The sequence below is a fragment of the Etheostoma spectabile genome, chromosome 8, assembly GCF_008692095.1.
Source record: "Etheostoma spectabile isolate EspeVRDwgs_2016 chromosome 8, UIUC_Espe_1.0, whole genome shotgun sequence".
Taxonomy (NCBI): Eukaryota; Metazoa; Chordata; class Actinopteri; order Perciformes; family Percidae; genus Etheostoma; species Etheostoma spectabile.
Window position 1 is genome coordinate 4,467,607 of NC_045740.1, and position 13,754 is coordinate 4,481,360.

The 13,754-nt window shown below is 41.6% G+C and overlaps 2 protein-coding genes across 3 annotated transcripts in view; one reads left to right on the top strand and one right to left on the bottom strand.

Annotated features, from left to right (window-relative positions):
• On the top strand, positions 1–9,559 carry LOC116694171 (netrin-4). The gene is made up of 10 exons (XM_032523705.1): positions 1–357; positions 635–1,191; positions 3,256–3,528; positions 4,499–4,625; positions 4,879–5,067; positions 5,904–6,111; positions 6,246–6,358; positions 6,523–6,591; positions 7,459–7,632; positions 8,351–9,559. Exons 1-10 carry the CDS (start codon positions 297–299, stop codon positions 8,491–8,493), a joined length of 1,914 nt encoding a protein of 637 aa, XP_032379596.1. The 5' UTR covers positions 1–296; the 3' UTR covers positions 8,494–9,559.
• A 530-nt stretch (positions 9,560–10,089) lies between these two features.
• Positions 10,090–13,754, bottom strand: part of LOC116694172 (methionine aminopeptidase 2) — a 7,866-nt gene continuing 4,201 nt past the window's right edge. For both annotated transcript variants that reach the window (XM_032523707.1, XM_032523706.1), the window contains 4 exons: positions 12,460–12,556; positions 12,267–12,370; positions 11,043–11,158; positions 10,090–10,823 (listed from right to left, as the gene is read on the bottom strand). In XM_032523707.1, the coding sequence (XP_032379598.1) occupies positions 10,571–10,823; positions 11,043–11,158; positions 12,267–12,370; positions 12,460–12,556 (570 nt within the window). In that variant the 3' untranslated portion in view covers positions 10,090–10,570. The remainder of the gene's footprint in view (positions 10,824–11,042; positions 11,159–12,266; positions 12,371–12,459; positions 12,557–13,754) is intronic.

The following is a 13,754-nucleotide window of genomic DNA, read 5'->3' on the forward strand; positions in this document are numbered from 1 at the left end:
CCAAATGTCAATGAACTCTCCACAGCAAGTTGAAGCGGGCTGGAAATATTTAAGGATAATCACTGCAGAGCGCTCAGATACCACATGTATCCACCATGACAGACCGAATAAGCTCACGTTCAAGTCTGTTGAGTTTCTTAGTATCTGTAACCGTTTGTAAGTAGTTCTTTTTATATCGGAAAGCAACATGTAGAATTATTAACAGCTGGATATCCTTGGATCAAACGGGCGCGTTTTTTGCTCCTGCGGAATATACGACAGGTGACTTTATGTAGAAGTACAACAACTCCTCCAGGATGAGACTGTGGACTTTACTTGTCATTATCCCGGTGTGCGCATCCTCTCCTCTGTCAGCCGGTGAGTTTGAACTTGCGTCTAAAACTTTTACGCACCCACTTCATGAAGATGTGAATTATTAAAACGAGCGTTGCACTCCTGGGAAACGTTGGGTCCACGTGCCTCACAGCATCCTAAGTACACACATTCTAAGAAAGGGTGTTAAGGGAGCGGGAACCGAACACGCAACCTTCTTGGTAGCCTAATCCCCTGTCATGCCCGACATAGGCTATTACTGGCGTTTTTCTCTTACTTTCTCTCAAATGATACTAAAGTTAACGCACCTTTTTCCTACCAGAAACGTCTAAATCCAAAGGTCCAGCTGTGGAGAGCCGCTGCTCCGGCCGAGCCTGCAACCCGCTAATGGGCAACCTGGCCCAGGGCAGAGTGCCGAGAACTCAGTCGGTCTGCGGCTCCAACTCCTCGGAGCCCTACTGTATCTACAAAGAGACCGCTTCCCCGCGTAGAAGGGGGTCCTGCTCGGCCGCAAAATGCAGCAAGTGCAACTCTGCTATCCCCAGCCAAGCGCATCCCCCCTCTGCCTTGAGCGACTCTTCTTTCCGCTACCCTGACACTTGGTGGCAGTCGGCAGAGGGGGTGAAGGAGGAGACGCTCCAGCTCGACCTGGAGACGGAGTTCCTCCTCACCCATGTCATCCTGGTGTTCCGCTCACCCCGCCCCGCTGCAATGGTGCTGGAGCGCTCCCAAGACCATGGTCACACATGGAGGGCCAGCAGGTATTTTGCCAGGGATTGTGAGAAGGTGTTTGGCATGTCAGAGGGATCGCCAATCGGGGAGAGTGGAGCAACTTGCACCTCCAAGTATTCAGGAGCTTTCCCTTGCACCAGAGGAGAGGTGAGTAGCCCACAGTGGCTGGTCTAGAAACATTTACATGGGATGGAAAGTGGTTTTGACAGTTTGGCATGAGAGGGGTGTGGGGGCCAAAATAAAAATACTACTTTTTCAGAAGAAGCAAATAACTAAAAAATGTTTTACTGAGTGAAAGGATGTATCACCTTACTGGAAACATACCATGATGTGAGCTTTATTAATTATGGATTTTATATCCCTTTTTTTTTTTTACATGTTTCAGTGCTTTTGACAGCGTAGGGACATAGAAGTGCCTGAAAGCTCGTCACAGCTACTGTATAAACAAGAACGCTGACAGCTATTAGTAGTCATTTAGTAGTTTTTAAATTAAAATGTGCAAAATCCTTCATTTAAACAACAGGATTTAGAAAACTGATAACACATGATCTTATTGTCACAATATGGTTCCAGAGAAAGTTTGCATACAATAAGATACCACTTAATACCCTAATCTTTACTGAATTAACTTTTGTATAAATACATGTGTTGTAGGTCATGGGGCCAATGGTAATACTCTTTGAGGTGCAAGTATGATGCTGTAGCTCAGAGAAAAGGTTTCAATATTGGATTGTAATTTTATTTCTGAGATCTGAGAGTGACCACATCAAATCTCACTGCCAGACATTCCCCCAGCACTTCAAAGCAGTAACACTCACCATCTGTTCTGCTCTTGTTGTCCATTTATTGGCACCAGGATGCACTATAAGCTGATATCACACAACCCAGTGAACAGTTGCTTTGTAAACTGACCTCCTCTGAAGGGCTGCGGGAGACCTTTTTTTGTTAGGTTATCCTTCTAAGCCGCAAACTGCTTGCACAGCTAGAATATCAATGTTCACTTTTACCTGTGATGTTCTCTCAAAGCATTTTTTGAGCGTCATCACAGGGAGGTCTGTGCCAGAAAACTATTTTTGGTTAATTCATGAACAGACCGTTAATTCACGCAGAGGTGTAGAAGAAAGACTCTCACTGGATAGTAAAGATTTGTTTCGCCTCAGACCACGTTGGGAGGTTCTGGTTGAATGTCTGAATAAATATATGGCTTTGACTGATCTCATAATTGCAGTGTGTTTGAAACAAGTATGTGTCTTGCTACAGTATGTCAGCTCTCTTGTGTAAGCCCCTCGCCCTTTATAATTAGTGTCTCTGTTGCTCAACATGCAAAGAGGTCCCCAAAATGTTGTGTGAATGTAGAGTTTCAGTAAGAAAGTAACACTTCAGACATCATTTACTTAGTTTAAGTCTCTGCTTTCAGTAATGAGCTAAAGTAAAAACATGGTCAATACAAGTGAAGTTTTTCTTATTGCAAATCAGAATTAGCTAATTTGTCAAGTGCCATAATCATACAATAAAACCTGTAATTGACATGTGTACTGTATCACTAACCAAATGATGTCATAGCACGAATTCCCTCTTGTGCACAATACAAACAGACCATGCACTTATGGATAATTGTATAAAATAAGTATGAAAAAGGGACATTTTCGAGTGTTTTCACACTGATGTATAGAACTGAGGAGAATATATGAGAATTAGATTGAAAAATAAAAGTATGTATTGAAGATAACGTTTGTCCTATTAATGTTATAGTTTGGGTCTGGAACTTTTCCACTCATGCTTCCTGCTTTCAATTTTACTTCCATAAAAAGCCCAACTAAATCCTATTGTGTGTCTGACAGTTTTCATTCCTGATGTTGCGATGAAGAGTAAAAAACCATGAGCACAATTTCAAATACAGACAGAGAGGCTGTATCTGAAAGATCAACATTCAGCTAAACTTAACGAGGGAGAACAAGAACCATTTATCCATGTTTACATTGGAGCTCGTCGGATTTTCCTAGAATAGCAGCTATTTGAGGAGCATGAAAGATGAACCATATTGATGCCTGGTTTTTATTTGGCAGACCAAGAAAAAAAGAGAAACTGACATAATGTTTTTGCCATGGTCTGTCATTGTCTCTTAAGTCAGTTTCTTCACTTGTTAGAGAGTCTTTTACAAATGGAATAACGCAGATTTAAAGAAATGTTCTCCTCTTCTTCAATGCCCAGGTGATCTATCGAGCTTTGTCACCCTGGCACTCTGTGGATCCGTATGGACCAGCTGCCCAGGACCAGCTCATGATCACCAACCTCAGAGTCCGTCTGCTGCAGCGCCAGCAGTGTCCCTGCCAGGCCAAACATCCTGGTGCCGCTGTCCTCCCCACAGACCACTATGCCATCTATGATTTTATTGTCAAAGGCAGTTGCCTTTGCAACGGTCATGCTGACAACTGTGTACCAGCCGGGGGATACCAATCCAGCCAACAGAAGACCGACAACATGGTGAGTATTTTTAAGATGGAATTTTGTGAACATACAGTTTGCAGGTACGTGATACTCCACCAAGGAAACACTCTTGCTCTTGGTCTTTTGTTTTGAAAATGAACTAAGATGTTGTGTCATGCTGAAAGCTTCCTTTTTTTTTTAGTCTCAGTTTTTTTGTTTATGTGGTGAGAGGGTTTGGTTTGGTTTAGTTCCCACCACTCCCTTGTTACTCAGCTGTGAGCTGGTATGTGCTGCTTAAGTGAAGACTGGATATTAGGCCACAGCTTTACCTACCATTACAGGGATTTAAGGATGTGGAAACTTTAATTATGGTGTTCAGCCGTATGCTTTAACAACCTATAGTCTCTGTTGTGTTATGCTCTTTACTGTAAATGGAGAATAGAAGCACTAGTTTAATTCCAACATGGTCTAAAGGGGTGTAGACATGTTTGACAGACAGTAGTAAGCTGCACACTGTGTAACCACTGTGGTTGTACATGTAGATGTTGATGTGTTGCAATACTTAAGATGTATTACGCACATCACATATAGATGCGAGGCTGCTGGAAATCAGACTCAATGAAAAAAGTAATGCCTGTACACAGACTACAGACCACAAACTTTATTTAAATGGATAATATTTCAATCTCGTCCACATCTTTGTCAGGCCAAAACGTTTTAAAATAGTCTCCACATACAGAATAGGGTGAGGACAGGCGTGGTTAACCATCCAACCTGCCCCGGGGGTAAAAACACATTTTAAAACAATTAACAGTTTAAGAAGAATACAACGAAAAAATTTTAAATACACATTAATCCAACAGAGTGATAGTACATTATACAATATAATACAATACTCAGTATGCCTCAGTACTACTTGCTCACTTTGTTCCTGAAGCACTTGTAAAAAACATACAGTCAACAATTAAAAGATGCCTGCAGATACAATAAAATTTACAAGTTTCTGTCCGTGGTGTTTGCCTGGCAGGTCCATGGCAAGTGTGTCTGCAGACACAACACAGCAGGTGACCACTGCGAGCGCTGTGCACCTCTCTACAATGACCAACCCTGGCAGGCTGCCAATGGCATCATAGGAACACCGCATGAATGCCAGAGTGAGTGATGGGGCAAGAAAGTCAAATGCAGAGTAGGACACACAGCATGTAGACATATCTCGAAAATGAATTTAGTCTCATAAATCACATGTAACCTTTCAGACTCTTGTGCATGATAAATAACAGAGCAGTTCTTCTTTTTCATGTCAGCTACTGTTAGAGTTATCACTGCTATCACTAGGGCTTTGAGAGTTCAGCCGAGGAATGAAAAACATCTCGTCGTGTTTGATTGTACATGTCCATCTAAACCTAGAGTGCAAGTGTAATGGTCATGCCAAGAGCTGTCACTTTAGTCGTGAATGGTGGCTAGCGACAGGACGGCAGAGTGGTGGGGTGTGTGACAACTGCCGCCACAACACAGAGGGCCGTCACTGCCAGAACTGTAAGAAAGGCTTCTTCAGAGACCCCAGCCAACCAAAAACTGCCCCTGGCTCCTGCAAAGGTAAGACCCTTAAAGTAGTAATAACCTTTGGCATCCCTAAACTTAAAGTTTTTTTTTCTGAAACCATAACTTTGTTTGGATGAATGCCAGCAGAGAATTCCAATTAAGAGTGGGAGCCTTTGATATTTTGAGGGGAGTAATGGAGATTAGATGTTTCTTTTGACCCTTTTGAGATTAAAGCAGATTGATCTCTTTGATAAGGGTATTTTCCCCCAGCACCTCTCTGAGTCACTGCATTCCCAGGGATGAGATAGTAAGATGACTCTAGTCTTCTCCTTAGCAGGAATGATGGGGATGACCACACTGTTTTGGAATTTGACTGTAATTGCAAACAATGAAGGAATTTCCCATGGAGCATGCAAGCACATTTTGCTCATTCTTGCCCTTTCCCTTCTGCCAGGCATGCTGAAGCCTTATTTAAGAACAAACATGCCATTTTTGGACACAGACAAATCAAGTCTGTAACAAAAGTCAATCCGTCATCACAAAGGACCATCAGCCGGCAGGTCTCACAGTCCAGAGACGGTGTGATTGAGGGTGTTTGTTTTTGCTGCAGCTGCTCAAAGCATGTGGAGTAAATACTCCCCGCTTGTTGCTTACTACAGGATGATGATAAAATACAGTTAACTTTTATATTGCCACAGGAATTCCCTGTGTACACTCTAAATGGCGTTGTTTGTGCTTCTATAGGTATGTTTGTTCTTTGCATACTTTCAGGCTTATAATGTATACTTTGTGCTTCTAGGTCCGTGCCAGAAAAGGAGACACATAGTTTGACCTACAAACAGAAATGTTAACATGCGGTCCTCTTGTTCTGTCACCCCTCTCCTCTGCAGCCTGTTCCTGCCACCCTGTAGGCTCTGTCCTCTCAGGAGGTAGCACTCTCTGTAACCCTAGCAGCGGGGAGTGCACTTGTAAGCCCGGTGTCGGAGGCCCCAGCTGTGACAGCTGCATGCTGGGATACTGGGGGCTTGATGAATACGGCTGCCGTCCATGTGACTGCACAGGGGACTGTGACCCCTACACCGGTGACTGCATTTCTGGGTGAGCGCCAAGACTTAATACCATATCCATATGTATTTGGATTAAGTGATGTGTGGTGTAGAATTGAAGTGCATTCTGGATGAATAACACTGAGTGGAGCCCTGCCTCTGAATGGTTTTACCTCTGCGGCACAGCTCAGATGTGGAGGTCTTCTATACAGCCACCGGCCACATGGGACACAGCAGCAATAATAGTGATACGGCACTCTTTAGGGTAGAGGAGCTTTTCTCTGCACTGCACCACTCTGGTGAGTCACAGGTCATATCACACATAATATTCGGCACAATCAGCCCACACAGAAAAAAATGCAGGTGTTTTGATCTTAAAATCTATACATCATGATGAAGTGATTTATATAATGATTTATATGATTTATATATATATTTTTAATAATGTTTCATTTTTTTCCAGTGAAATGTGAATGTGTGGAAGTAACCCTTGGCATCGCTAAACTCTTCTGTGCTACGGAGTATGACTATGGTAAGTGCTATTTGACAGAAGGAATTCATTCAATTTGGTGTAAGCTAATCATGGCAGTGAAGGAGGGTGAGGCTATGTCTGTCACGCTAAAACCCATCAGATCTGTCTATAATACAATTCCAGATCTTAGAGGTTCCACTCGCATTGAGTTTTCTTGTAAACAAACATATTTTCTCTTTACATTCATTGCAAGTCACCAAAACCCATCATGTGTCAAATTGAATGCATTTTCTCACTCATAAAACCTGTGCAAAGCCAATTTTATAGAAACCATTGGCAGGAATATGTATCTAATCATCTTCCTGCACATGAACCAGGACAGACAAAACAAGACCCATTCACAAAAACATTGCTCCACAGCGCTGCTAGTGGTCACTAACTCCATAGGATACCTTTTTAAAGAAAATTTGCATTGCACCTCAAGGTCAAAATTGACGCAGCAAAGGCCAAGACATCTGACCACAGCCTGGATCCCTGATTCCCATGTTGCAGCTCGATAACATCTTTTCATTAGGCTCTCCCTTACTCACAGGGCCCACATGCCCCCAGTGTATATATTATATAAAATTTATCTCCAAAGCCGAGACTGAGGAAAAAGAATCCTGATGACATCAGTTTGGTTATTTCCCTAGACTTGAAAAGCTACTCCAGGGCCACAGAACACATTATACAACTAAGTTTTCTGGAGCTCATAGGTTTCTTCATGACAAGTAAACTGATTTGGTAGTGTAAAATTGGTGGAGTTCCCCTTTAACCTTTTGAAATGTGTCTATGCTTCAAAAGAAGAAAAATATGAGAAGTCAAAATTTTATTTTGTAGTTTGTAGACTGCTAATTTGTTGAATGACTGTTTATGTTGCCTTGGCAGTGCTGGTGGTGAAAGTAATGTCAGCTCACGATAAAGGCTCCCATGCGGAGGTAGAGGTTAAAGTCAAGAAGGTCTTGTACCAGAAGCCTCAGATGAAGATCCAGCGGGGAAGTGTCACACTTTACCCAGAGTCTTGGACCACCCAGGGCTGTACCTGTCCTATCCTCAACCCAGGTCAGCTGCAGCCCCTTCCACACACACAAATGTATTGCTCACAATGCAAATGTAGGGTTGTTATAGTGTAGTTAGTAGTAGTTATAGTGTGGTACAAAGTATGTTTTAGTCATTTCTTTTCAAAAATTACATTTTTTTTTTTTTAGATGGGACCAAAATAACTATTTTGAACCATGTTTGAACTGCTGTTGTGTATGTTTTGTTTTAGTCACATTTTAATTTCCATAAACTAGGGGAATTTAGCTTTCAAATGAAGCCTCATACATGCATGTTAGCCTTGTAGTTCCGCTGTTATAAGCTTTTCCCTTTGGGAACGAGAAATAGACAAAAATCAAGCAAAGGAGGTGGATTTTAACAGGTTAAGTGAACAAACTGCCAGCTTTGTGCTGAAAAGAGGATCTTTGTCGCTGCTCATGGAGGCTTTGAGTGGGTGCCAATGTCCTAACATTAGTCATTTAAATTGGACATCTACAGCTTAAAGATTAGAGCCACCTTTCTGTTTTGAGACTATTCACATCTACCACTCTTACAATAATCATTTCTGGCAACATTCATCCAAGCCATCCTTAGCAGTACAGTATTTAACTGGTTTATTATAGTTATATAATGATGTGGGTTCTTTGTACATGAGGTGATTTTCTCCTGTTTTGTGTATTTTAGTGCCAATCTTAGTAAAGTTTAAATGTAATAAAAGCTTATCCTCTGCTCTCTTCTCCAGGATCTGAGTATGTAGTGGCTGGTCATGAGGACTGGAAGACCGGCCGACTGATGATCAACACCAAGAGCCTGGTTAAACCATGGAAGTCAACCCTGGGACGCAAAATCCTCCACACCCTCAGAAAAGACTGTGGCCGCTGGTAGGGCATTACCAAGAATTGCAGTGGACAGAGGGATGGAAAGGTATGATCTGTGACATACAGGAGTAAACAAGGGACTGTTCGAATTAGGCATTGCTTGGACACTAAAATGAAAGCAAATCCCCATGCCTACTACAGGGATTTAATGTTTCTGTGGAGTCCACAGCCCCAGGAAACAGCTACTACGCCACAGTGCTGTGGTAAAAATAAGCACAAACCTCGCCCGACTACAGTCACTTACTGTAAGAGTCAAAGAAAACAAAGCTGATGTTGGAATTTTATTCCTGTCTTACTGTATTGTATTTTCTAGGTAATTTATAAAACAATGCATGTTAAATACTCAATTACACCTTATTTCCTGGGTAAGTTGCTGTCAGACTTGATGAGCCATTTAAGTCCTACAGTATAAATTTTACTGAGAGCTGTTTACTCTAAAGTCTTGCAAAGGCACAGACTGAATTATCCTTGTTGTCTCGCAGATATTTCCGATAAATCATGAATGAAGTCAGAATGTGTGTGAGTGTGGATGTGTGCATTTGCTTGATGTCCTTGGCAGAGAGTCTGGAACTGTGCAGGTCAGAACAAGTAACTCCTGGATGAAAAAAAACATTAAAGGAATCAAGCGGCTTAATCTGAACAGCTCTGCTCAGCTCCGGCAAACTCGCCCGCCTGCTGTCTGACAAGAGCAAAACACACTCTGCTCCACCCTCTCTGGTCTGGAGTACATGCAGCCGGCTAAAACACTCAGGATTGAGTTTGTTCTCACAGCTGGTTCAGTTACAAGAGTTATTCATTGTCAGATTACTTCAGTCAGACTTGATTCTGTGAGGATTTTCTGCTGTCATCGCCTGACCTGCTTCTGTATGAGGAAAATTCACACATCTCTCAAACCTGACCGTGTTTGTGTTTGTGTGTTTGTGTGTGTGTGTGTGTGTGTGTGTGTGTGTGTGTGTGTGTGTGTGTGTGTGTGTGTGTGTGAGACAGAAAGAAAGCAAGCACACACTCTCTTAATATATGCTCCTCTGTTTGGCCTGTGATTCCTGCTGCCCCAAAATAAATATGTATTAAAAGCCTGGGTATTCATTGACATTGGCATTGACACCAGTTAAGAATAGGTCTGGTTTCTCTGTCTCCAAGGAGGACACACTCTGTGAGGATATATGATGTATTCTTCAAACATGACATCACTGAGATGTCCTTGTCCCAAAGACTTTACCAAAATAAGAGAAAGGGGCTGGAGATTTGGTGTGCATGAATGTATTGTGCCGTCAATGTGATAATTGTAAGGCTATTTTTGTGTGTCCTATATGTTCTTTTTTAAAATCTAAACTGCATAAACTACACATTAGGGTGCTCATTGTTAATACTTCTGGGAAAAGTCTGTTTCCTTTCATGACAACATTATGATGAAACACAAGACTATGAATAGCCTGAAGGGTTTTACTGTAACATCTTCACGAGTACAGGTGGCTGACTGATGTTTGTTTTAGTACCGCCTTCCTTTGGTTAAAAGAAAGAGAAATACACCTTTACATCATCAGATGTTCATCGGTATGCTGAACTCTTAAGCACTTATAAATATGCACACAGTAATTGATGTAAGATTTATAACAATTTATTTCTTATAAAACTACCTCAAATTAAAATAGAGCAAATAAATATAGAAATATAAATATTTCATTGCAGTAATTTCTTCCTCAAAACGTCTTAACAACGCAATGAAGCAAAGCATTTTAAGGCGAGGTGTTCGCCAAAACCTTTTTTGCATGTTACTATTGCATATCTTTCTTTTGCATATTTCCTAAAAGAAGCACATTATAACATAACTAAAATGACAACACTACATTTCTTCAAGATATGCCCTTTGTGTATTGGCTTGATCCTTTGGAAAATAAATACTAGTAAGCTGCTGCTATGACACAAGTTTTTTTTTTGCTCTTGCTAGAATAATTACCTAAAGGTACTCAAAGCAGTGGAAATTTAGGTTGGAGAAATATTAAATAATTGCTATCAGTCTGCAGAGGTTTGTTGTCTTTGAGCTTTCATGCTCCTCCTGGTTCGCCTTGAGTCTTGCTGCATGCTTAGTAATCATCTCCCCGGCTCACTACCTCTTTGTAGGTGGGTCTGAGTAGGATGGTGTGCTCGTACTGGGCGGTGTAGCTGCCCTTGATGTCACAGAGAGGTGGGTACGGGTCTATGATGCCGAGGTCACACAGATTCTTCAACGCCATCAGGTACTTGCTCTCGCCGAGGCGGTCCAGCCAGCGGCGGCAGAATGCCAAAGTGCCAAAGTTCTCATTGATCACATTCAGCAGATGTTTAGCCCTTGGAAGTCTGTAGCACAGTAACAACACAGAGTAAATAGTGAGACAAACTTTAGATTGACTCCAGATGTCAACAAATGTTCAGGTACGGCGCTCGCTTCCCATTCTTCAATTTTCAGTCTTATGGATTGAAAGACAGAAGATGAGGAGCAAATCAACCTATACATAATTTTCCTGAATCAATATTATTTAGCATTTTAATACAGGGATGGCATTAAAACAACAGGACCTTATTGGTACGTGTCCAACGTTGAAGTTTTTCATGTAATGTGAGCACTCCATGTCATCGTGGACTGCACCTCTTCCTGTGCTGCCAAATGTTTCAATGGCGTAAGCTTCACCTTCCTGAAAGACAAAAAAAAAAGACAAAACACTTTCTTTGGTTGTAGATGTAAAATGTAGAATTGCTATTAAAAGTCTATATCTATGCACCTTCATGCAGGGCTGAGTGGGTATGATGTTACTGAAAGGACAAAAACACTCCAGGGGGACTGAGAGTAAATTTATTAAAACCTCAAGATGACAGCAGTTGACGCGTATTCATGTGAAGTCTCTTAAGGACAGAAGTGTCCTTTGTGGAGCAGTGCCTTGTGCGAGTTGATTGGTGCGGTTTCATCGGCGTTTTGTGTCTCTATCAGCGCATGGCTGTTGATAGAGTCCCTGTGGTATTAGCTGATAACACTGCGACACCCTCTCTCCCCGATAATCATTCAAAGTGCTAGCAGCCCTGTGGCACGCCCAGCTGCCATTCCAGCCATGCACTCTCTGATCACAGAGAGGGTAATGGGCCTGTTACACCAACACACTTCAGCTAAAAATACAACACGCAAATCTGCCATCTCAGCAACCACCAACCCCCCCAACCCTCCTGGAACCATCAGGTAAAATGCTTGACTCAGCAACTTGCCAATTAAAATGCTTAGTTCTGTCCAAATACAGTTGTGTACTGCAGCTATGCGGGTATGAGACAGATATGGATCTCAGTATAGTCTCTGGAAATTTAAGATTAGCTTTCCAGGCAGCTAACCCTTACCCTAAACGTAATCATTTCCCCGCTTCCTGGTAGGAGACGTTGAGGGGGGGGGAAATACACCAAACACCTGTTTCTCCTTGGTGAATTACCAGCCTGTTAAAATGAACTCTGGATGCCCACAATTCAGTGCACAACTCAGTTAAAGGTGTAATTAAAGTGCTGACGAGAGGGACTCAGAAGCTGTTAGAGCAATGAATTAAACACCTCTCCACACCCCGTCGTGATCCTAACCAGCAACATGTTCTTCCAATTACACTTAAGAATTAAAAATGGTTTATTCATATGCAAGGGCAAGCAGCTTATAAAGGTTTAATTTCAGACACTCTAGTAAAAAAAGGCTGGCGAGTTGTTTTGTGCTCTAGAATCTAGTCGCATGGACATTTGGCTCAGATGAAAGTGAGTATTCACTGCTGTACAAACCTCCATCCTTGTGGCTTCTCCGCCTTTAACAATAGGGACTGTCTTCCCTGAGTGTATCCTGTACTGTCCAATAGAGTGGCCATTGAGATTCCTGATTGGCTTCACTATAAGGAGAACACCACACAGAGGTTAAATAAATAGGAAGCAGCGCTGACCCCGTGTATTAAAGACATGATAAACAACCTTATGTTACCTTGATATGTTTTCCCATCAATCTCCACTTCGTAAGACTCCATGACCTCCTGAATGGTCTCACCAACATCGCACAGGCGCACATCAATTCCTGCAAACTGGGACAGAGAGGTGTTGATGCTCTACATCATTACATTGCTCAGGCACAAACTGGATAGTAATGTGGCTTATAAGCACTGCTTAAACACTTAATAGTAAAGTACACAAACTCCTGAGTGGTAACCAAGACGCAAATAAGAAACAAATTGCTCAACACAAAGAGTAGTTCCTGAATAACTCTAAATTAAGGACTATATAATAACTCATGATACTTTACTTGACAGGTATCTATGCTATACTGAACACTTTAATTAATCCCGAAGTTCCTGAACTCTGAACCAGGCACTTAGAAGCATGAAACCAATACCTCATCAAGAGCAACTCTATTATCCCCTGATTAATTGAGTATCAGTACACTTTGTAGTTCTTATAAGCTGTATATTGTACCTCTTTTTGTTTTCATCAGCCACAGGGTTTGCTCACAATATGTATTCTTTATTTTTTTATTTACAGACTCAAGGTCCACATAAAAAGTACACACAACAAATTACAAGAGGGGTACAAACCAAACACAAACATAAATACATATAGACAAACTGACTCCCAAAAATATCAGAAAAGAGACACACATACATACAAACCTACAAATAGCAATGCCCAAAAATTAAAACAGGTACAGGTGTGTGTTCCAGTGATTCCAGAGTTTTGACGAATATCTGATATCACTTAGTGCAGGATTGGTTATAGCATTTAAAATTGTATTATTTGACTCGGTTAATCGGCATGTGAATCTGTACACAAGATTCCTCAGCACAGCATGGAGGGTGGGAACATTACACGTCACACACAAATAGCTAGCACTGGTCCATCTTGGACGCTTCTTCAAAATTCTAAATGCATCATTGTATGCCACCTTTATCTTGTTTATCTTTGCTTTATTGTAGCTGCACCATAGATGAGCTGTATAAAGTGGACTACAGTATGCTCTGAAAAGAGATATTTTAACTTCCTCAGAACACATTTGAAATTTGCGTGCCAGAGTATTTGCTTGTCCATATAATTTACGGCATATTATCATCATCCTCAAAACAATAGTCCCTGATAATGGGGCTCAAGTTTTTCACTTCAGTAACTACGTTAAGCTCTTGCCCTGACAAGTAAAAATAGGGGAAGCATAGCTTGCTGTCCTCATTAGTTCTGACAATGCTTACAACACTCTTTTTAGCATCGACTTTGATGTCATGCTGTAGTCCATAG

Coding starts and splice junctions, on each gene's coding strand:
- LOC116694171 (XM_032523705.1), top strand. CDS start 297: ATGAGACTGTGGACTTTACTTGTCATTATCCCGGTGTGCGCATCCTCT. Junction 5,068..5,903: donor TGCCCCTGGCTCCTGCAAAG/GTAAGACCCTTA, acceptor TCTCCTCTGCAG/CCTGTTCCTGCCACCCTGTA. Junction 6,359..6,522: donor CTCTGCACTGCACCACTCTG/GTGAGTCACAGG, acceptor ATTTTTTTCCAG/TGAAATGTGAATGTGTGGAA.